Source organism: Lichenostomus cassidix, chromosome 2 (assembly GCF_008360975.1).
Source record: "Lichenostomus cassidix isolate B80296 chromosome 2, HeHo_3.0, whole genome shotgun sequence".
In the NCBI taxonomy this organism is placed as follows: Eukaryota; Metazoa; Chordata; class Aves; order Passeriformes; family Meliphagidae; genus Lichenostomus; species Lichenostomus cassidix.
In genome coordinates, this window is record NC_139482.1 from 39402684 (window position 1) to 39426879 (window position 24196).

Genomic DNA, 24196 nt, shown 5'->3' on the forward strand with positions numbered 1-24196 from the left:
AGAGCTCTGCTTCTTTGACATGGGCTCATTTAGAGTCTTGCTGCTTCACTTGTAACCAACAGTTTTCAGGTTTGGATTTTCTATTATTTGGATTGATATAGCATTATTGACCTTATCATATAGAGTACAAAGCACAAAACTTGTTTTGAAACTTTTTGTCCCCACTGGTGGTACAAAATTAGGAGATCACTGTTGATGATCTTTTCAGAGCATTATCACTATGCATAACAAATAAAAAACAGGATTATATTTAGAGGTTCTTCAATTTCTGGTACATCTAACAAAGCTTTCTTCTCAGAGCCTAGGGGGTTTAGAAGCACTTTCTTCAGTAATAGGAACAGCACATGGCAGAGAGAACCAACAAAAGAATACAGTTGCATCCAAGACACCATTTACGTTTCAGCTTTTATTACTATCTGCCTAGAATTAATACACTGGAAAGCTGCTATGGGTCTCTGCCTAGAACACACTTCACCTGGAACTTAGCAACTCATGCCAAAGTTGAGAGATAGAACACAGTAACACGAGGAAGGGCAATGTTATACTACTTAAAAAGAACTCAGTTTTCAGTTATACATGAAGCAGTATATGAAACACAGGAATAGTGCTGAGATGCAAATGCCTCTTACTAACAGAGGAGCACTGGTCTACAGCCACCAAGAGAACTTCTCTCCATGCTGCATTGTAAGTCACTGTCAATCTTGCAGGTATGTGGAGTAAGCACATCCATTTTTCAGTCACAAAGCACATTTTTTAATAGGAAACATCCTATGGGAATCCTTCCACATCACAGGAATAGAGACTCACTTCTCACACTGAATACAGCACTCAGTGACAATCCAGTTCCTTTGAGGACATCTGTCAATATAGAATCAATTAAGTTGGAAAAGGCTTCCAAGTATAGAGACCAACCTTTGACCGATCATACACAGATGAGGTTAAGGATAGAAGTCAGGCAAACCTCATTCTAACCATGAAAAGCACTGGATACCAAATAATAAACCACAATAAATGGTGAAAGGGAGAAATACAGCCTTGTTAAGATGCTGAAAACTTGTCTCTCTTGCTTGCCGTCACACGTGAATTCTCCAAGGAATTCTTAAGAATTATCTTGACCAGAGAACCTACATAAGGACACCACCAAACTCTGCTTTGCCCCATTTAACCCCTCACAGTAAGCCACTTTCTTGACCATCACCTTATCTTAATGATTCCTAAGTAAGAAAGAAGACATTGAAAGCAGCTCACAGATTATTCTCCCCCTTTCTATCTCATACTTCACTTCAGGAATAACACTACTGGACTTGAAAATGCTTATTAAGGATCTGTAAGTGACATACTGGATTTGTGCAAGACAAAAGTATTTTAATATAGAGCTGTACAGGAGACAAGTTCTCCAAATTAAGGTCATGTCCATTCTTTCCTCTAATAATACATAACTTCTTCCATTTAAATTTAGTACACCTTAAAGATAAATACACACATACACACAAACAATCTGTTCACCAACAAAGAGCCATTGTTCAGTTTTCATTAAATTGTATAACATATTGTATACATTCATGGTACTTGGATTTTTTTTTAGCAACCCTCAAGACGGGAAGGAAATTTTTTTTTATCTTCACCCAAGAGCCTGTTTTATACCATAGGACAACTGAAGGAGGAAACATGTTCTCCATATCAAAGTGGCCACAATACATAAAATTATTTACAGACTTACTTACAATTTATCCTCTGAGCTTGACTACAGCAGTAATGCAAGCCACAAGACAGAGGCAAAGATGCCATCTTGGAGGTATGTATTCTTTACTCTTCACTAGAAATTCAAGCATGTTTTACACCTATATCTCCAGAAACAAGCATGCATACAAACATAGATTCCCCTTCTGTCACTTCCATAAGTACTCAGCTCCCCAGACACAGCCCCCTTGGACTCTCAACAGTTACAATAGCTGCCACTGCCCATGCCTCTCCCCAGCTCTTGTCACCTCTGCAGCCTCTAAAACAATCTTAAAACTATGTTTGGAAATACTGGCACCATTCTCTTGAAGCCATTTCTGAAAACAGATAGACACTTTCCTGGGTCCCTGGTGCTTTCACTGCCACCAAGTTCACTTTCTGGCTACAACCTCCCCCAGCACCTAGTAGTGGACACCTGTGAATTTACTCAGAATATGCACCAGCGGCAATTTCAACTCAGGAGTATTCTGCAGCAATGTCTTAGAGTGACAAGAGTACAACCTTAGCTGTTTGAAGTTATTATCTAAACAATGACCATCAAGCCCTTCACATTTCTTCCAAGAACAGCCAAATACAAAATACTCTTTTTGTCAAAAAGCTGAAGTTAATTATTTATTAATGCATCAACCACCAACATAGTTTTCCAAGTGAGACCTACTCCCCCATCCCTACCCTAAAGAAACACAGCTATACAGTTGATTTATAGGACTAGGAAGTAAACCTTGAGAACAACTGTTCTTACATGCAAATGCTCGCCTTTACTTTGGCTCCAGCATCTGGAAGTTTATAATCATCGGACACCCAGCCTGGGCTACCATAAATGCAAATACAGTAAATATCCAGTCATACAACAAATCACTGAATGTGACAGAGAGGAAATTCATTATCTTATTTAACAAAGCAGCGTATTTCAAGTCATTTCGGTATTAGGACGAGCTAAAATCACATCTACCAAACAGCTTACAGTAAGTTGGCCCCACAACCAATGAGAAAAGCACACTGAACTTTTTTCTTTTCCTGGCTTTTCAAATGCAAAGCACAGAATACAAGCAGAATGTATATTCTTTGACCTTGAGCATATCAAATGTTCTCAGATCCCTGTATATATTTTGCTCTTCCTTTATATCTTCATAGCAAAGGCAACTTTCTCATGCTCAAGAATTGAAGCCTCAGACTAACACCATTGGTTTCACTCAACAGAATATGGCCATCTTCTTCCTGAACGACAAGCCAAAAGGCTACCTACCAAACCCATCTGCACTATGCAAAAGTCATAAAGAACTGGAATTTGTGTCTATAAATGGACTAACTTAAGTACATTTAATCACAAACAAAATATTGTTCAACAAATAAGGTTTCTTATGTCAAATAAAATCATTTGGTGCACAGCTGTTACATTAAAAAAAAAGTCAGCATCATATCCCTATTTAATTTATTCTCTTTCCTGGTGATCAGATTTTTTAACATTTTTTGGTGTGACCTGCTCTAAAGGCTCAAATTTGTAATTTTACTTAGTTTACAAATAAATGTTCATTCCACTGACTTTCACAAAAAATATTCTCAGCTTCTCAATATACTGATCTTCAGCTGAAGCTGCACCTCAAGCATCTGTGTATAAGAACAAGGCCAAAGAACATTTATTCTTACAACACAAAGAATCATGTACATTTACATACTTCAGTAAAAGCAATCAAAGTCAATCCAGTGAATTAACTACAAAATATGCTGTAAAAACCCCTTTGGTTATGTCCCTAAAAAACAAGTAAAACAATTGCCAGCATTTTATATAGCAACAGCTATTAAGGCAGGTAATGGATGGCAACACTGATGCCAACAAGCAAAAGAAAAGGTTCTTCTTCCTTTTCAGACAGACATATATCATCAGTTTGAAAAACTCAAGGAATTCCACAAAAATGAGTTAGAATAGCTGTAACCAAATTGCTCATATTTACAATCGAAAATTAGAAAGTGGTTTTATAAACTTAACGTATAAGCTGAAGCATGCCTCTCCATGCTATCATTACCTATCTGCAATTCAAGCATATATTAATTATAGGTGTATCTGCTTTATTAATTTCCTGTTGGATATCTCTCAATTGCACGCAAGCGCAGCAAAGTTAATAAAAAAAAAAAAAACACGCTGAAAAAGGAAAGGATCTCTGCTACTCGTGGGTTTTATCACTTCCTTAAATGAGTCATAACAATCATCAGATGCTATCTGTTTGTTTTTATATAAACTGTTTTAAAATTCATGGCTGGTAGGGTGCAGTCATTTGACAAACAAAATGAAGAATTCACCACTAACAGGAACACCAAATGTGGCTATTCACTAAGAAGTTTCTCATTTCCTTTTTCGTACACAAAGTCTGTCTGGAAATATGTCTGACACGTTAAAGAAATGCATGTGCTTACATACTAGTATATCCTCACAATAGTGCTATACAAGCCAAAGGAAAAAATCCAAAAATCGCTAGCCTAAAACGAGCAGTAAGTTTAAATACAATGTTTCCAACAGCTTTTTTTCTCTAACAGAAACAAAATAGCAATAAATCTCGCAGTAGTCTAAATAATCCTACCTTATTGCTTCAAAGGCTAAATCAAGAGCTTGCAATCAGTCCTTTGACTTCATGAGTTAGTAACAGAACCCAGAGCATACCTTCTTTTAAACATTATTTCTGGGGAGCAACTAGAAAAGAAGATCCTCTAGTTTTGTTTCACCCTATTAAGCACCAGTAGCATTATTCAGTCAAAATCCCTCTATAAAAGAGACAGAGATGAAGAAATTCCTAGAACATAGACTAAAGCCACAGTATTTCCAACTACAACAAATGGTGTTTACAGACATCACAAACAAAAAGGAAAAAAAATTTAGGTTTTTCAAAAATGGAAGCATCTCCAACATGGTAGAACTGTCTCTGCTCTACATAATGAGGTATTTATTAAATGCTGTTATTATTTCCAGGTAAGGGAAAAAGATATCTACTATTACAGGCAAATGAACTGGCAAAACACAAACATGAAAATCTGTTGTTTGGTCCCTCCAAGCTGAGAAGCCAAGAAGTTATGCAACACTGGCCCACACAACAGCACCAGCCAACTAAAAACTTTAATAATTATTGTTAATGAATATCTGTCTTGAAGGAATAGCAGTCATTACAAGTTTACAGTACTGAAGTGGTTAAAGTAATATTGATGTGATAAGCCTATCAAAAACCAACTGCAGGTAGACCAAAACATTCACATGAACATATGTGTTTTAAATCTTTATTGAGAACAGAACTGGATGGTAGAGTGTAATAGTCACACTACATAAACCTGGGTGCAGCACATCGATCTACCAGGGCTCAGCCAACAGATGTCACAGCCAAAGCTACAAAGGGCCCCTGAAACACCCTTGAAGTTTGTGCAACATGTTACAAGGTGAAGTCTCCAACACCAGCCAAAGGAACAGTCCCTTGCACATCAGAGATCCCAGCTCCAAGATCTGCACAGGGAGGATGTCACCATCCAGATGTTGGCCTGCAGGAAGCCCCGCTGCTCCTCCCTGGATCACTGCTGTCAATCACAGTGGCTTCCCTCACCTATGGGAGGTGTGCTATCTCTGAGGTGCTGAGCAGGCCAGGTGAAAGAGCTGCAGGAGGGGATGAACACATAGCATAATAGGAAAGATAAGATAAGCAGAAGGTCCTGGGAGGTCTGCTGTACATTTTAAAATGACTGAGACTCATGCAATCTTCAAACTACAGGACTTTCCTGCTCATCCATACGGACACCAGTAACACTTCCAAAAGGCAACTACAGAGCAAATCAAAAGTGACTACTGAGCACTGTGGGCAAGGAAGCCTATGCGGTTTCTCAGTCTCTCCAGCGAGAAGCAAAAGGCTTAGGGCAGAGTAGATGCATCCACAGGTTCAGTATATAGTCATTAGCAGAGCTTTTATGCTATGACCACAGAAACCTCTTCCAGGAAGAAAGATCCATCTGACAAAGTGTGGCAAGAGTATCTTTGTCATACTCACAGGCACAAATAAGCCTGTGAGTATGACTTTAAACTAGGCATGGTGGAGAAAGTTTGTCACACTGAGAAGGGAAGACATGGGAACACAAGTCAGAAGGCTCATATATTTCCCTCATTAGTGACTCTACCTCAAGTGCTTGTACACAGCATGGGAAGTAACAGGACTTAGTCTATGCACCATTGCAGAGCTACAACCTAATGGGAATCAGAAAGTGATGGTGGGATAGCTCTCATGGCTGAGGTGCTACAATGGAAGGACAGAGGATCTTCAGAAAAAACAGCCTGGAAAGGTAAGGAACATGGGTTTCAATCTATGCAAAGAGCTGGCTGCAACACACCCTGCTTTGCTAAGAATGAGTGACAAGGCATTGAAGACCCTACAGGTAAGGATCGGGGAACAGTCCAACATGGACAACTTTGTACTAGGTGCCTGCTACAGACCTCCTGATCAAGAAGGGGCCGTAGAAAAAGCCTTCATCTGAATGCTGAAGGAAGCCACGTGATTGCAGACACATTGGGGCCTAAAACCACTAGTATCTGCTGGTAGGGTATAGCCAAATACAAGCACTCCAGGACTTTCTTGAGTTTGTTGAAAATTACTTCTCAGTGCAAGTCATCAATGGCCCAACTAGTACATATGCTCTGCTGGACCTGTTGCTCACAAACAAGGAAGAAGCAGATGGAGATGTGAAAGCCAAGAGCAGCCTTGGCTGCAGCAATCATGAAATCATGGAATTTAAAATCCTGAGAGAAGGAGAAAGACAAATACTACAGTACACAGTGCACAACCCAGTACACAGTTACAACATGGCACTTCAGGATTTCACCTTGTCCAGGGATCTGCTTGGCAGAATCTCCCCGAAGACGACAATGGAGTGTGAAGGCAAAGCCTGTGAGTACTGGCTGATCTTCAAGGACAACATCCTCAAAGCACAACAGGAACCATTCCTGCATGCAGGAATTCAAGTAGACCTGACAATGGACCCGTGTGAAAGAAAAAGGAACCTGTGGCTGAGCTCAAATGCAAAACAGAATACATGAAAGGTGAAAGCAGGAGTGGGAGGAATATACAGATATTATCTAACTGTGAAGAGGTGGAGTTAGATAAGCCAGAGCTCTGCTGTGGTTCAAAGTAATAAGGGATGTGAAGGGCACTACAAATGGGAGAAAACACATTTTAAATTTTTTATCCAAAAGTGAAGTTACATAACAGAAAATAAATCTTTGTACAAGGTGCTATTCACACCAGCATCTGCTAGCTATTCTTTACTTAAAAATACAAGAGAAAATCTGAAGAATTAGGGCTTCTAAATGCAAACTTGAAATCTGATCAGTTAGCAATAAATGTGATTTACTAGCTGTACTCAGGCTTACTCATAACCCTGTCTAAAAGAAATCACACATGCTTCCACTTAGCATGATTTTTGAGATTGAGAACACAGCAGCTTGAATCTCTTCACAGCAACACAATTTTTGTAGTGAGAAGCAATCAGAGTTGAGAAATGGACACCAAACAAGATTCTATTACAACACCTCTATGAACAGGTTTGTTTGAGCCTCTTTCTGTTCTTTGGTAACAAAGATATGCATGCAAAGCAGGCTGATTAGAGATTCTCTAGTCTTCTGATTAAAATATGCTAGTGAAACAATCAGCGTGTTCACAGACAGCACTTTCTGTGGAAACAAATCCTTAACTTTTTCTAGCAAGGAATTACTGGTATCATTACCCCTGCCATAACCTATTATTCACAATAACTTAGCTGCCTTTTTCTTCATCCCAAAATAGATCCCAGTCAAGACACTGCCAGCACACATTTAGTAGACATTAGTCATGGAAAATGAAGAGGAATCATCCTAGTGCAAAAATGAGTAAGGGAAAAAATAAATCTTCACTTTACATTTTAGGGAAGCGTAGTCTTTCAAGACATTATTTCCATATACACACGCTTAATACACACATGCCTCAAATACTAAAAATGTAATGACTAAAAAAAAGTGAGGTTTTAATGAGTCCTCAGTTCACCCCATCTGAAAGCAGACCTCAGCTACCAGATCCTCACTACTATAGCTGCACTGTAAATGCAACAGTAGCAGAGGGCAGAGTAGGTCAAACAGCACAATTCCAACATACAGGGGATGCTTCTCTGTAATTCCCACTTCCTCTCCACAGCTTCCACCCACATGCCTCATTCACAGGAAGCTCCAGTTTGTTTGGAAGCAGACTCCAGACATTCTGTTAAACTGGGGCAACAGTTTGACAACAGGCGTCCAATCCGGAAGCATCTACTTAAGTTTAAAAAAACCTTCAAGTCTGTTTTTAAGTTTAAAAATATTCTGGTATTTCAGGATACTATTTTAGCACTACTGCCAAGAAAGTAAGTCTAGATGCCTTACAGCACAACTACATCTCATGAAAAATATCAGTACTCATTTCGTATCGATTGTAGAAAATTTAAACTTCCAATTAGTTTGAGTAAGGAAAAAAACCCAAACAAACAACCAACAACAGAAACAAAAACCCTGAGCCACAAGAAATCTCACAATCTCTCACACTAGGATTCTGGGAAAGAAGATGACTCACCTATACCTTACAAAGTATCATACACTGAGAGTTCAAATGAAGATTTGAATAAGGTCCTACTCTTCAAGTTGGCATTGTGTTAATCTAAAATCATCTTCAGAGCAGAAGACAGAAGAGTGGGGGAAAGGGAAGGTCTAGGTGGTACATTATTAAGGATATAATGCAGGGGCAGAGTCAAACTCCAAAAATGAACTTTTAGAAAAGAGGATGTTGAAGGAAGATACAAGATAATACAATGAGTACAGCACTGGGAATGCTTCTGCTAAAATGGGACTTGCTAGAAATAATAAGCCAGGGGTATTTCAAGGTTATGAAGCACTCCAGCATGGCTGAAATAAGACAACTGGTGCCAGTATACCCAAACAGGACAACCATTTCATTACACAGCTTTGAGTTATTTTAGTTTAAGGGACTGGAAGAGGAAAAACAAAGTCTCAAAAACCTCAAAAAACTTTGAGCTAACAGCCTTTCCTGGGCAGAAGTCACAAGAGCATCCAGACTACTAGGTAACATCACTCTGGATCAATACTCCGAAAAGTTACTTCAGACAACACAAGGTATACAAAGGCTATAGCTCTACTCATGTGACACTGGACAATTTACAGAGACAACTGCATTTTCCAAAAAGAACATGCATTCACTTTTTTCTCCACATTTATGAAAATGGAATAAACTTCCTGCTGTACAGTCCTGACACTGTTATTGGAAGAATAAAACATTTACCTCTGTAGGTAAAGAAATTATTAAAAAACTGTAAGCCATCCTCTAAAGACAAAATGACTGAAAACACTTTAAGAAACAAAGTTTTCCAAACTTAGGTAAATACGCACACTGATATATAACTAAAATGGCTCCATCTACTGGTTAAAATGTACATTTTCTAAGTTATGACACACTCTCTAGTGCAGAGAATTTAATTCCCAGTGAAACACGGAACTCTGAGGGCACCCCACACCAACTACCACAGGACTCTCAGACAGAAAATCCCTTCTAATAACTGTTGAGATAAGCTGGCAAGGTAGATTTGGGACATTTTAAACACATGCTGGTCTTTTTTCTTTTAAATAATATACTTTCACCTACTGGTAATTTTGCAAATGTAAATTTAGGAATGCAAATGTTTAATAACATCGTAAGATCATCTGTAAAAGAATCAAAATTCTCATTTTACCATTCAGACATTTTCTGCAGGGTTATCTTGGTGCTCATCTCTGTGTCCTTATGTACAAAACACCCCCTTGAACTTCACTATTCATATCACTATTTCAAAACATTAGCTGGACACCTATCTTCATTTTAGCAAAAAATCTGATGTGTCCCAAAACTTTATCATTTCAGAAGGTGTTATACCAAAAGCATGACAGTATTCTTTAGAGACCTTCTCTAGTTAAGTTTGAGTATACTCAGAGTTATACTCTGCTTGTTTTATCTACCACTAGTTCTAGAGCAGTTCTATTTACTAAGTACTACGACTGCTTCAGGGCCACTAAATGTCCTGTGCAACAGATATCTTTCTGTAAAGGTGCATCAATATGCAAAGGCCCACAACAAATTTGGTGACATGTCAAAAGTCACCTGCAGAAGCAGACAAATGACATGGATATAAACCAACAACTACTCAAGTTGATACACCCCCAGCTTATTCTGGACAGCAAATAGAACTACTACAATGAAGTGTAATGAATGTTCTCAAATAACACAACAAGTTTTTGACAGCCATGGTAACTTTTCAAGAACTCAGAAAGACTGCCAGACATACACTTAACAGCTTACAGAGGCCACTACATGGTGCAAGCTGTGCGAGGTACGCGCCGTACCCAAACAGCACAACACAGAAAAGCAGCTTGTCTCTCCAAAGTCATAGTTTCAAGTCTACAAGGCTGTCAAGCCAGTACATTTTTCTCTGATCAGGGCTATTTAGCTAGAGCACTGCCACACAACTATAACTGTATTCCTTTAACTTGTGCAGAGCATTTGTTCAGCCAGATGCCACAACTTGTGGGGGAGGAGAGTTTCCTGCACAGTCCTCAATTATGCAGTACAAACATACCCTCAGTTACCCTTGTCCAGCCATAAAGGGAAAACACCAGCTCAAGCTTACTACATTAGTAGGAGAAAAAAATAATATGCATCAGCATAATGCTCTTCAGAGACCTGTCATTCGGCTTAGCATCACAGAAGCCCCATGTTAAAAAAGATGACAGCATAGGACAGTGACTGTAGCCCACCTAATAATGTGCATGCACAGCTGTTAAAATAAAAAGGCTGTAGCCAACCACATAGCCACTTCAGAAAAAGCACTGTGACACTAATGCCCTCTTCAGTAAGATAAGGCAGACCACAGTACTTTACTGGTTTGATTAGGAAAGCCAGAAGGAGATCCTTGGAAATGTGCCCTTCTCCAACAGAGCCACTTTCAGTTCTATCATCTACAGTAGAATTAATGATAAAAACAGATGTGTTTAATTGAAGGAAGACACAAACAAACCCAGTACTTAACTCTACTGCATGGTCTACAACCTTGTGAACATTTTGATACATATGAAGTAGTATCAAATACTAATGGAAAAAAGTTTCCATCTACTTTTAAATAAAGTATTTTGAAAATATCACCTGCAAAACATCTGAGACATAACTGCAACACACATTCCTTTAAATGCTACTTACAGCTGTTGCAAAGAAGGCCACCAAACTATGTGGTAATGAACACCACTATAATGACAAAAGCTAGAACTAAGATCACTTGTATGCAATATCAAGCACTTTTAATATCATAACTGTAACTGTCAAACTCACCACCGTACCGAAAACAAACTACAACGACCCACTCCTATTAAAAAAAAACCCAACAAGAATTACCATAAGTAGCAGTTGAGGGAAGAGGAAAAACAAGACAAGCATACAACTCCTCCTCCTCACACTCACAACCTCCAGCTGTTTTCAACTCAGACTTCCTGAGGCTGTTGCTCATCCATTTACTAACCTCAATGTATCTGTCTTCCACTGCTTCTACAACCTCCCCTTAAGTCCACATTGTATACATTGTATAGCAAATGTATCTGTGAACCCCTACACTGAGTGTGTAATCACCTTCATCTGTTTGTTCTGAATTTAGCACCTAAGTCAGATTTGACTGTGTGCCTCCCCTTCCATGCTCACCTACTTTCTCCACAGGATTTTTATAGAGCCTTACCATATCACTGTTCCATCATCTCTACTAGGCTGACAAGTCCTAGACTGTTGAATCTTTCATCATCTTTGAACTAATTAATATCTTGTTGTTCTTCAGTGAACATTTTCCAATAATAATGTGTCTTTCCTACGATGATGGGCAGAACAGCCCATCAGAACAGTATGTAAGGTATGAAAGAACCATGGATTTATGCAGTTATGTATCTTTTCCCTATTGTATTCTCTGCGTTCTCTAGTCACCCCAGATGCTGATTATCTTTAGTTGTAATAATTATCAGGCATTTGTTTCACCTCGCCCTTCCAACTTTCATGCACATATTTGCCATCAACTAGGTTCCTAAAAATACCAAAGTCCTAAACACTTACTGATTTTCCTTCTGTAAGGAAGGTCCTTCTGGACCGAAATCATAAAACAAGCAAGGTTAAAGGATTTTTTGCAATTTTGATTAACTAAATGGGATGGGGAGGGAGCAGCTTATGACTGACAAAGTGCTCCTCCATAAGAAAGGCACCAGATTTTAACTCATTAATTAATTAACTAACTCATTAATCTAATACTACATGAACACTGAAACAACACTGGAGGAAGGAAGAAATTCTAGAGACTCCTTTGTGGGATTATGATTTTGTATTTTTATGCTACAGCAATGAAGTTCTCAGACTTGATCTGCACTTTTTCACAAAGTCCTTTCATCTTACTGAGATGCTTATTTCTGAAAGTTATGCACATGTAAGCAGTTTCAGCAAGCTTTGCTAGCAGGAAGACGGCCTGTACTGTCAAGAAACACAAGATTAGCTAGAACAAGGCAAGTTCTATTGTCAAAAATACTCACATTTTGGATTAAGTAGCTCCTACGTACATAAAATTACACCTCTTGTCTATGAAACCTACAACATATCCAATACTGCTATACTATGCAATTACCCAAACATCAGCATGTCCTGCCTTTTCTGTAAGCCAGAAACTCCTTTTTGTCTAGTTCCTACCAATTCTTCTGACCTCTCACTTTTCTAACTGTTTCAACTCAGCTGGAATTACTTCCCAAATACACTTTGGCACCAAGGTCAGGTGTTGGCTGTTGCATGGAAACCAACCTGGACCACTGCACTGAGCACCTCTGTTCAAAACGCCTTCATCAAAAATGACCATGCAATAATACAGCAGGAGTTCCTCCCAAAAAAATTAATTTCTTTTGCAACAGAAACTTAATGACTGCTCCCAGACCTGACAAATGTGCTCAGGGCACACTGACTTTCATGACATCTGCAATACTCTTTTCATTGGGATTCACCTGAGGGTAATCATTACCATCTTCCACTGCAACCCCACACTTGAAGGGCAAAGTTTTTGCAAGTCTCTCCACTCAACCTAGCATCTCTTTACTATGCGGGAGTATTCTCCTGACAGCTAAGAAGACGATACCTCATACAGAAGAGCAAGATGGTTTTAACGTGAACTAAACCTATCAAGAACTCTGCTCTTACACAGAATTTACCTTAAACAAGTTAACAGGAATTGCGAATATGCCTTTTTTGTGGCAGTGACAAGGTGGAGAAATGGTCTAGAACACATCTGCAAAACCTTTAAAGGTGAGCACAAACATCAGCTTCTCAAGTCAACATATGAAGATTGCAATATTTGCAAAATTCATGGCCCTTTGAACCACTAAGTTATCAACACTTCTGTTATAACAAAGGAAAAACACTCTGAACATACTGATGTCACAGGAAGCGAGCACTACATTAGACTGCCAATTTTATCAAATATGACTCAAGTCTCTCCTTGAAGGGTAACGGAAAGACGATGAAAACTCATGTGTTTTCAGTGTAATTTCTCTGTCCATCACAGCACTCTTTGTATGACAAACTACATATCCCTCCTCTTCAGGCTCTGAAGACAAATCCCTGTGCAACACCTTTTTGGAAAGGGCCCTGAAGGAGAACATCAGAGTAAGAGCTCAGAGGCTCATTAACAAAATCCAGACCTTGAGTCATCTGAAGGGAGGGGAAATTACAAGCGTTGAACCACATGTATTTTTCAGCGGCACAGGAAGGCAACACATGCCTGCTTCACTGAGCCACCCGGCCCGAGAAGAAAACCAACCCAAGCTCAGTAGTTTTACTCATCTCCACCCCACCAACACTCCCACTCCCCAGGACTAGAAACCCGCCGGGGAAGCGTGCCCACCACCCGACCCGACCCCGCCGCCGTGCAACACGAGGACAAGGGGAAGCTCGCCGCTTGCCATGTGTGCGCACTTCTCCCTCGCCCAGGAACTCGTCAGCCAGCGGGGCAGGGAGAAAGGCGAGGCCAGGGGCGGCCGCGCCGCCCACCGCCGCCGGCACAAGCCCCGCGGGGCTCTCACAAAGGAACGGGGGGGTGCACGGGGCAGCCGCGGCCGCCGAGCACACGGAGCCGGCGGCCGAACAAAAGGCTCCGGCCCCGCCGCCGCCCCCCGGGGATGGCGGGGGAGGATACGGCGGCGCGCACGCGGCCGGCACGCGGGCACACCGGGCGAGAGGGACCGGGACCCCCGGGCCAGAGGGTCCCGCCGCCCAGGGCTGGGGAGCCACGGCTGGAGCCCCGCCGCGTCCCCCGGCCCCGGCAGGAGAGCAGCGGGACGGCCCCCGGCACGACGCGGGGCAGCGCTGCCCGGCGGCCCCTTTGTGCGCCCCCCACCGCACCCCCCGTTACCGTGGTGAGCAACGGTCTCATCTGCTCGCCCGCCCGCTCCTCTTCCATCGCGGCGCCGCCGAGATCGCCCGGGAGACGGAGCGAGAGGGAAAGACGAGGGCACGGAGCGGCAAGCGAACGGCGAGCTGGAACCGGACGCGGGGGCTGAGCTGCCTGGCGGAGGCGGGCGGCGCCGGTGCCCTCGGGACGGGGCGGCCGCGACTGCTCCGCCGCGCCGGGGCTGAGCCCGGACCGCCTCGGCGGCGCGCCCGCTGCCCCCGCCCCGTGCCGCCGGCCGGGCCAATGGGCGGCAGCGCAGCGCGGCCCCGGCTCCGCCCCTGCCCGCCCGCCCGCCGGCGGCTGGGCCGGAGCGGCGCGGGGCGCGGGGCGCGGGGGAGGCGCGGGCGGTCTCACGCGGAGCCGCGTGGCGGGCCCGGCTCCCCGCGCCGCTGCCGGGAGCCCGCCGGACACACGGGACCAGCTCCCGCCGGGAGCGGCGCCCCCCGCCCGGGAGGGCAGCGAGCTCCTAGCGCTGCCTGTGACTACGGCTGCTTGACGCTTGCCTTTCTTTCCTTTTCTTTTTTTTCTTATTTTCTTTCTTTTTTTTTTTTTTTTTACACCCTTCGCACTTGCCGGTAACTTCTGCCAGGCTTTTGCCACTCAAGCTGAAATTTTCCATGCCAGGTGTCTGCCTCAGGCTGATTTTTTTTTTTTTTTTTCTTTTTTTGCTTTTGGAAAAAAAATAACGAAAATAATTCAGTCATTTCCAAAAATAATGTTATTTGTCCTTGCATAAGTAGTCCAACAATCCTTTATTCAAAAGGCCGGGGGGGTGGGAGGGAGCAGTGTCAAGGTTGTAGTTTTGGCTGCCCCTGTAATGCTTTGCTCCAGTGAAAGTTTTTAGAAAGAAACAGCTGTTAACACTTGTCTAGTAGAGATAACTTTGCCTTGTCTGCCTCCGTAAAAATGACACCCTCCTTAGGCTCACTCAGTTGTGAAACACCTTGCGCTGATGGGATTGAACATTCACATACAGCAGGTGTTCGAAGCATTGCTTCATGCTTCCTGTTCTTGCCTACACGCTCACACTGCCCTCGGGCTTCTCCTTCTAACTATACCCACTACACTTTAGGGGGAATTATGTGTGGCTCCTTTTTCCACTCTGACACCCTGCCTGGCCTGAGGAAAAGAGTCTGTATTTGCTTCTGGACAGAGCTGTCACTGAATCTCTAACAAACACAAGGAATTGATGGGCACCAGCAGGGCAGAGAAGCCACACAGCTCCATAACACGTGCAATACAGCCAGTTCCCTGGATCACTTTTGGGATGCTTTGTGTTTATTTTTGTTTATTTGTTACATACAGTGTCTGAACACTGAATGGCTGGGAAGTGTCAGGAAGAAAACAGCAGCGACATCATTTTGAGAGGGCCAGTCCCAGCCTGACTTCTGAAAGCAGCAAGAAGTCTAAAGTCATTTGATGAGAGGCACAGAGCTCTCAGGATCAGACCCAGACCACAGGAGATGCAGTGTAAAAGTGAAGGCAGGCTGACTGACGCAGATACAGCACAGTCAAGACAAATCAAGGCAAGGGCATCAAACTGGACTGGGTCTCAAACTAGCCCTCTCAAATCTAGACAGAAGAGCTTCTGGTCTTACCAGCAGTTTTGGAAACAGCAAATGAAAGGAATGTGTGCATCAACAAATACCATGCTGGACTAAGAACACTATAAAAGGAGGCTCTGCAGAGCCCACGGACAAAAATATAAACCTGGCTGTGGAGGCAAAGCAGGCCTCTGGCACTGCCTACCAGCAGGAGGCTCAGCACAGCCTCAGAGACCCGCTTGCTTTGGAGGCTGGCCACAGGAGTGTGAAAGGCTCCAGATCTTAGCCTATGCCTGGGCAGGAAAAGCTGATTGGCGATCAGTAACCCTCTCTATGCTTTTCAGGAAAGGTGCTGGCAGAGCCAGATCAGTCTGCAAATTAAATTCGTTCACAATTTCTCTGAACAGAAGCAAATGCCCTGTAGGGAATAGCAGGTACACACACCGTTGGATGGCACTGGGCACAGATGCAGTCCTAGCAATCCTGGACAGAGCTCCTGATGGGTAAAATCTGGAGGAAGCTTTCAAATGAAAGGTTTGGCATGGGCCTACACCAGGTCACTAAAACCTGCACTTAGAGGAATGCATCATTAGTGTAGGCTATACCTGCCTAGTTGTACTGAGGAGATGAAGTACAGCAAACTGTGTGGAACTGATTGAACAGGGAGCAGTCTTAACACATTCTTCAATCAAAGACCCAGTCAGGTCTCAGATGAGTTTTAATGGATAATAAAGCCCTGTGCACAACCACCACAAAAATAATAACCTTGAAATAAAGGGCCTTGATACACCTACAGTATAACTGTGACCTATTCTATTCTTTCCTCTTCCAGGAACACTACTGGCAGAGTTTCAGCCCAGAGAAACCACTGAAAATGGTCTTGTACAGAAGAGCATGGGTATAATAGGGATGGATTATAACTTCAGGTCCTACATAACTGGTGCTAAATGTGTCTTGGGAGGCAGATTGCAGTGGTTCTCCACTGAAATTGGGATGAATACAACCCATCTTCACAAGCACAGAACTTCTCCATTCTCTGAGGACTCAGCCCAGAGAACAGTAATATCTAAAACAGGGCTTCCCATAATGTGCAGTGAACTACAGTATTTAGTGAGGATCCTCAGGGGACAGCAGATGAAGGGTTAAGAGTGAGAAAAATGTTTGGTCCATCAAAAAGGAGCCTACTGACATGAATGCCAGTTAGGTTTTGTCATAAAAGGATGCTCCTTTCCCCTTGATCTCTGAGGAGGGATGTCTGACAAGATGCTCTAGCGTGTTTTTCCACTACCATCAGAGAACGCCCAATGGACAAATCAAGGGGCAGTTCAGTAGGGCAGTAGGGCCTAGCATTCATTCGCCTTACTTCCTTTGGCACTCTACTGAGAACAACATCTCCAGGTGAACACACAGTCATTTGCTGAGCTGAAAAACTTGTTTGCTCAGTGCATTCCATCTAGTCACCATTTGTATAACTATAGCAGAAAAGGCAAGCCTAGCTTCCCCATGCTGCCTGAGTGAAAAGGAAGTGATGTCACTGTTCACAACAAGTTGACCAGAGCTTCAAAACATTCAAAACCTACCAAACCTCCTAGAAGTCATTATCAAAATAGCAGCAGGCCAGCTTTGTGCATATGAATATAAGTGCAACTGTCACTGACACACCAGCTGATGTATGAAAGGAGATGGGTAGGGCTTGTGTGGCACTGAAGAAGTGGACCATCAGTATCTTTACTGTACCTGGTCCACTAAGAGTGGCCTACCCCCTCCCCAAACACATTCTTGGACATAGAATGAAGAGAGAGAAATTGTTGGATAAGACGGATCTCTGACTAGGAAATTTTCTGTCTCCTGTCTCATTAGGGCAGTGCCATCAGAGTCAGCTTTACACTTTATTCTCCTGCTGTTTAATTTCTTGCCAACTACCAGACACTTAAGAGCTCAAAGAAAGGAAGTTAGAGGCTGATAAAAGCACCTTCCACCCAGCCTGACACCAGCATCAGATCCACTCCAGTCATCAGCTGCTCTGGAAAGTAGGACCTCTGACAGGAAGTTACCACAGACCTTACAAACAGAATGAAAAGGTGACATTTGATGGGATAACTGAAACAGCCATTAACTCTACCAAAGTAGATTCTTAAGATTTTTATTTATTAATACTGGCTGCACCTACAGGCTGACACAATACGACTAATGAAAACATTGTCAGCTTTAATGGTGTGGAGTACCCAGTGCAGGTAATCAAAAGAGGAGATTATTTTAGCAGCAGTAGCACCCCTAAGAATGGTGAAGGAGTAAAATGCTAGGAGTAAGTATTCCATAGTCCTTGTAACCTTTTCTTTCCAGACAAAGCAGAAATAATTTTCATGGGTAGGACAGATTGAGGAGCCATCAATGCAAAAAGAAAAGGAGGAGCTCAGAGGAGAAGATAAGGGGCCTGGCCATTCTTTCTCATTGGCACATCTGATGCTGGCAGAAGCAAACAAATTCAAGAAATAGTGTGAGGAGGAGAGGGAAGCAGTATGCAAACAACCAGTTCCTATAACTAAACTAGGACAAAGAACATTTAAATAGAAGGAACAAAAGTCAAACAAAAGGAGTAAGGGCAAAAAGACACAAATACTAGTGCAGACAATCCCAGGTACAGAAGGAGACAGGCAAGAGAAACACCTGGGTAGTTTGAGAAGACTGGCTCCAAGCAAAGAAGTGGGGTAAGCCTGGGGAGAAAGATGCTGATTTCTTGGGGATCAGAAAGGTAAGTATCAGATGTTAAATGGGGTGTGACGGGAAGAAGGAGTGAGGAAACAAACATGCAAACGAGAGCTGCAAAAGGAGAAAGAGGCGTTCTGACCTAATGCTCTTAAAGGCAAAGAAAAGGGTCTAGGGAAGGAAGATTCTGTGCTAGGAGGCATATAGGAGAAAACTGAAGAGTCTCAGGACCACTGCCAATGTAATTTCTATGTCACAATAATTTTAAAAATGAAACTTTCTCCTATGTGCTCAACTAAACGGTGCATTCTTTACACTCTGAGTACCTGTTTGCCAGGTTCAGACTGAAAAAAAAAGCCAAAGACATTTTCAAATAAAGCCAGATGATGTTGCATTTTGATGACAAGTGTCATACAATACTTAGCATGTTTTAAAAAAAAAACAGTTGAGGTATCTAAAATTGGATACTGAAGATCAGTTGAAACTTGACGTTGTTTAGCTAGCTATCTGCAAAAAGATATATTCCCCATCTCATGCTTGTGAAAGTTATCATGAAAGTCAGTGCTTAAGAAAGAAACAGCTATATAAACCTGAATGTTAGTAAAAAGGCAAAAAGAAAAACAATTATGTCACTCCAGTGCAGTAAATAATAAATACATCCTAAGTCTGCACAATTAAAACACCTAGAAATTGTTCATTAAGTAAATGCTGTCATATTTTCTGTGATGAATACAGTCTGAGTGATTGTGTGAAAAAAATAATTTTAAGACCCAAAAAACCTGAAGCAACTGTGTAAATGAAGACAATCTCATAAGGCACATGAACAACAGGATCAAATCAAGACTAAGAACAACCTGCACATTCTAGCAGATCCTTAACTAAGATTTACAAATGCTGAATGTTCATCCTCTGCACAGTTTGTGGGTGTAATGTTAAATGCAAAATTGTGACTAAATATTTATTGTAAATTCATATGGTCAAGCATCAAAGTTATTCTCATCTCTTTCTAGGAGATTTAGTGTACTATGTGGTTTTTAAATGCTTATGAAGAAATAATCATAGGCCTGATGAGTTCATAATCTAAAGCTGAGAAAAGCAGACTAGAGGACAAGTGCAGCATGTTTGAGGTGTACCAAAATTACCAAATTCCAAAGCTGAGGAGTAATCAATCTCCTAAAACTATCTCTTTTGTGACTGTGCTCAGAAGAGATTTCAGTATAAACAAAAGGATGATGTCACCATCATTACAGTCACTAGCTTGAACGACTACTGGTTCAGATGAGTAAAGCAGATTTGAAAGGTATATAGCAAGTCAAGACAGGCTACTTAATTAATAAAATCACTTCCACTTCATTTTCTCTTCTCAATTCTCCTTTTAAAATATCAATTGTCTTATTGTTTCTTTTTTTTCTTCCATGTAAAGAGAAATAATACACATTTTAAATCAGGTGTGTGTTTGAGCTGTTACACAGTTTGAAAAGAAGTTTTAGTCCAGGGAAATTTTTTTCAAGTTGCCTTTAAAAAAAACAGAAAATAAAAATCTGCTGCTTAATAATTTTTTTGTATAGACCTCTGACAGAAGAAAAATATTTACTAATTTCAGTGTATAGAACCTGGCCATTTTAGAAGGTATGGTCAGATAGTATAAAAGGTTTCTAACAAACTACCAAACATCTTGACTCTGTTTCCACCTATTGCTATTTATCCCTCCTTAGTACCATTGTAATCATAAATGGTAATTACCTTGTCCAACTACACTAACGCAAATAACAAATTTGACCATCAACAGTAGCAGAAGCAGACTTCAAAGAGATTTTCAGTTAAATTTCTGTGCAAGTCACAATTATGTGCAGCTGATTTTTAACACCAATTTATATTTCTTGCCCCATCCAGCTTGTGTGCAATATCTAAAATGTTCCTCTTGTACAGAAAAGTAGTGAAATCCATCCTCAGAGCTGACCATATGTTTAATGCTACCTGGATCACAGTGCTAACTTAGCATCACCGTGGCCAGCTTATGAGAAGAAGAGGCCTTTCTGACATTCCACTTTCACGTGATTTATCTCTGTGGTAGCCATATTTACTTTTTACCCAGGACAAAAAAGGAATAGTTGTTTAACATAAAATACAGCATTGGCACAATTTAGGCTGGAAAAGCTTTCTGGACATTGGAAGAATGAAATCTAGGGAACCCTTTTAGGACAGGTTTAGGGCAACCTTGAGAAAGCTAGAAACTACTTAGTTTAGGATAGACCTTGAAGTAGTAATTAAGGACTTTAGCATGTAAATGCCTGCAGTAGGAGAAGACTCTTCCAAGAAAAGATTCCAAGAAGTTCTTTCCAGTCATGTGGTCTCACACATTTCACAGTTGCACTTGTTCCGTGTTTTCTTTACAGGCTCTCCGTTTAATATTTTAACCTCACCCAGGCAGGCCTTCACATCACCTTTATTATAGCCCTACTTAGCCTAAAGTCATGAGTTTAACCTTTACACTGTTCCTCAGCCAAGGAAGAATATTAAAGATTAGTCAACTTCTGTAAAAATTTTTCACACGCACAGAAGGAAGACAGTAAATAAATACCAAAGATATTAATATATCCAGGGTTCCAGGTAGCTGAGGTAAATTGTGCAACATGGGACACCAAATCTCTTTTCCCATAAGATTCTCCAGATGATCATATTCTTCCCACACAATTTCTCTTCCATCACCCCAGGGAGTTTAATCATACCTGTTGTGATGAAAAGCCAAGTTCTAAATGAGTTTGGACACCCTCTGGACTCAGTTCCAAAACGCCCAATATACCACATGCCAATTATCCACATATAAAATGCCTTCAGAGTTGGCATTTCTATTTCACAATGTCATACCACAAGGTCTTCACCCAGGATCTGGTGCCTATACCTTTATAAACAACTGTAACATCATCTGCATTAACATGATTTTCCTTTTTTTTTTTTCAATAACCATATGGGATAAAAAAAAACTCAAACAAAATTAGACACTGTATTTATGCAAACACTGCCTTTTCAAATGAAGTGTCTTTACTACACAAAAAGTTTTCCATCAGCTGTAGTGGTCTTTGTTTTCTGACCAAGAACATAGCAAAAAATCATGCCTAACTTCAGGCAGGCATACTCTTCAGAGCATAACATGCCTAACTTCAGATAGGCAAACTCTTCTTCCATATTTAAAAGGTTTCCGCTCTTGAGAAGTAAGGTACTTAGAGAAAGAAAACAGCAGAATAACAAAGTTATAGTCTTTTAATATTTGAATAAACCATTATAATAAATCAAAATACAGTATTATTTAATTACAGATTCTAACTTAAGTGTTTTACTGAATATTATCAAACTTGTTTTGCCTTTTTCTCTTAAAATAAAGCATAACCTGATATGTTTCTATTTTCTCCACAAGAGTTAGCAAACCTTTACTTTAAAAGGGGAAGATACCAATAAAACAGAAAGGCAATTCTTTCACTCCTGGCCTCCTGGGAGAGAACAGATTTGAACGTTGTTCCTAACAGAGCATTTTCAGTATAGCGAAAAATGTATTTGTGGATGACAGACACAACTGATGCAAATGAGGTTTCATGTGCCACTAGGCACAGCTTTGTGATATTTTGGGGGAGGAAATGGGTGGCCTGCTTTGCTTACCCCCTCACTTAAAGAGAAACACTGCATAGATCATCATCCTCACTATTTCTGGTTTTCTGTCGCTGAGAGGAGCATGGATATATGGAACATTTATTTACAAGTCAAATACATGTCCCACATTTGGTTATGCAGTAATTAAGATGACAGTGCTGCTAATGAGCTGTATGTATTCCCTAATGCAAATCAGATTAGGAATTACAGAAACTGTAACCTCCCGTGAGGAAACTGTTGTCCAAGTCCCTTGTGTAAATGTGACTTCTAGAAAGTTCAGATCTCCTGAGACTTCTAAAAAACAATTACCATTACAACATATTACATTAAAGAGTCTCAACTGAAAGGAAGAAGAATCAATGGCAAATGTAGGTGCATTGCTCAGGAGAGAAAGTAATTTCAGCATAAATTTAGAGATTACTGTCCCTCAGAATATTCTTCTTAGCAAAAATAATTCATCACCAATAGATAAAGTGAAACAAAGTAATACTTTCCAGGTCCATCTAATCTAATCTAATCTAATCTAATCTATCCTTGTATCTTTATCTTTAATGAAGAGGCATTCACCAGATTGTAATTAAAGGTAAGATGTCCACAAAAAAGCCAAGAAAAAAAAACAGATCAGAATTGAAAATTTTCCTGAGCCATTATCAAAGTGCACTCTTGTTCTTGTCGTTCAGGACTCTTCCACATGTGTGCTTTCAATTCTAATGATTTATTCTACTTCCAGTCTGGAAATCACTATGGCACAAATCCCACCCATCAGACAATTTTGGGCAAAGAAGCTGTGAGGGTCAGAGCAAGAAGAAAGCAGCCAACAATGAGAATGGCCAGCTGAGGAAAGCAAGGTACAGCATGACCTGTCTCAATTCCTAAACAGCCTGTACTCAGTCTAAAGGATTGGCTGAGTGAGCTGGCAGTGAGCTTAGAAGTGATGGCCCTAGGCCATCACAGTGCAAATGGAAACTGCTACCTGCACTTTCTGTGCTGTACCACATGAGTTCTTAGAATATTTATGAAAGTACCAAATTGTAAGTAAATGCTACCCAGGACAATTGTTCTGTCAACAAATGGAACACGTTTCTGCAGCACTCTGGTAACTGAGTAGGAGTCAGATTACATCCCATCAGCCAGTTGGGAAGCTTAGTTTTCTCTCGTGATTGTGAACCACCAAGTTGTTTTTGGCAAGATACAAAAAGCTGTGGCCTTGACAGACACCTAGTCACTGAATCTCCAATTATGGAAAAGTTGCATGTAAGAGTTACAGATATGAAATACGGACTTCACCTTAATTCCAAAGGTATTGCAAAACAATTTGCCAATGAAGTCGCAGGCCAATCTGGGCAAAAAAAAATCATAGCAGTTCAGAAAAAGTTTGCTAATGCACTTGTATTTGTCTAGCAAAGGATTCAAATGCATATAGCCAGGGCACATGGATTTACAGTTTCAGTGAAATGCAATTATTTTATCTCAAAATTGGCTTTTTTTGATTGATTGATTGATTGATTTTAGTGGGGGATGAGGTAAGAAAGCAAGTTAGAGTCTATTGATACCAAAATTTAGACAGAAAAGAGCTTCTTGGATTTTCTTCCTTTGAATTTGCAACATTAAAATTTCATCCTGTCTTCAAAAATCATCTGGCTATACTGACACATTCATCTTCTACTCATGTGCCTTCAAAATTCCTCTGTATTAATAGCTCTTGTGTATTTTGTATTGCAAAAAGTGTGTTCTGTACAGGTGTACAAGTAGATAGCATAGGCACTACTTTCTTTGTGCTGCTAAAGTGCTTTTTATACTCTTCACAATGCTGCTTCTTTACTGCGGTCTATTTTAAAGATGCAACATAGTTGGACAATCTCAAATTCCTATCTGATAATAGAAAAGTCCAATTTCTCAAAAGGCAAAACTTTTCTTTTTGTGGTCACACAGGTCACCTAGCATAGCAGAAAGTTTCATACACAACATTTGCTCAGATATTGATCCAAATGACTTTAGTAAAATCAGATATTAGATCATTTATAAAATATATTAAA

The 24196-nt window shown here is 41.0% G+C and overlaps 1 protein-coding gene across 6 annotated transcripts in view; it reads right to left on the reverse strand.

Annotated features, from left to right (window-relative positions):
* SLC4A7 (solute carrier family 4 member 7) overlaps window positions 1-14475 on the reverse strand; it is a 93078-nt gene extending 78603 nt beyond the window's left edge. For 4 of the 6 annotated variants that reach the window (XM_085051151.1, XM_085051148.1, XM_085051149.1 and 1 more), the window contains exon 1: window positions 14227-14474. In XM_085051151.1, the coding sequence (XP_084907277.1) occupies window positions 14227-14274 (48 nt within the window). In that variant the 5' untranslated portion in view covers window positions 14275-14474. Of the gene's footprint in view, window positions 1-14226 lie in introns of all 6 variants that reach the window. The other 2 variants (XM_085051145.1, XM_085051144.1) reach the window with 1 other exon arrangement.
* Window positions 14476-24196: the final 9721 nt, after the last annotated feature.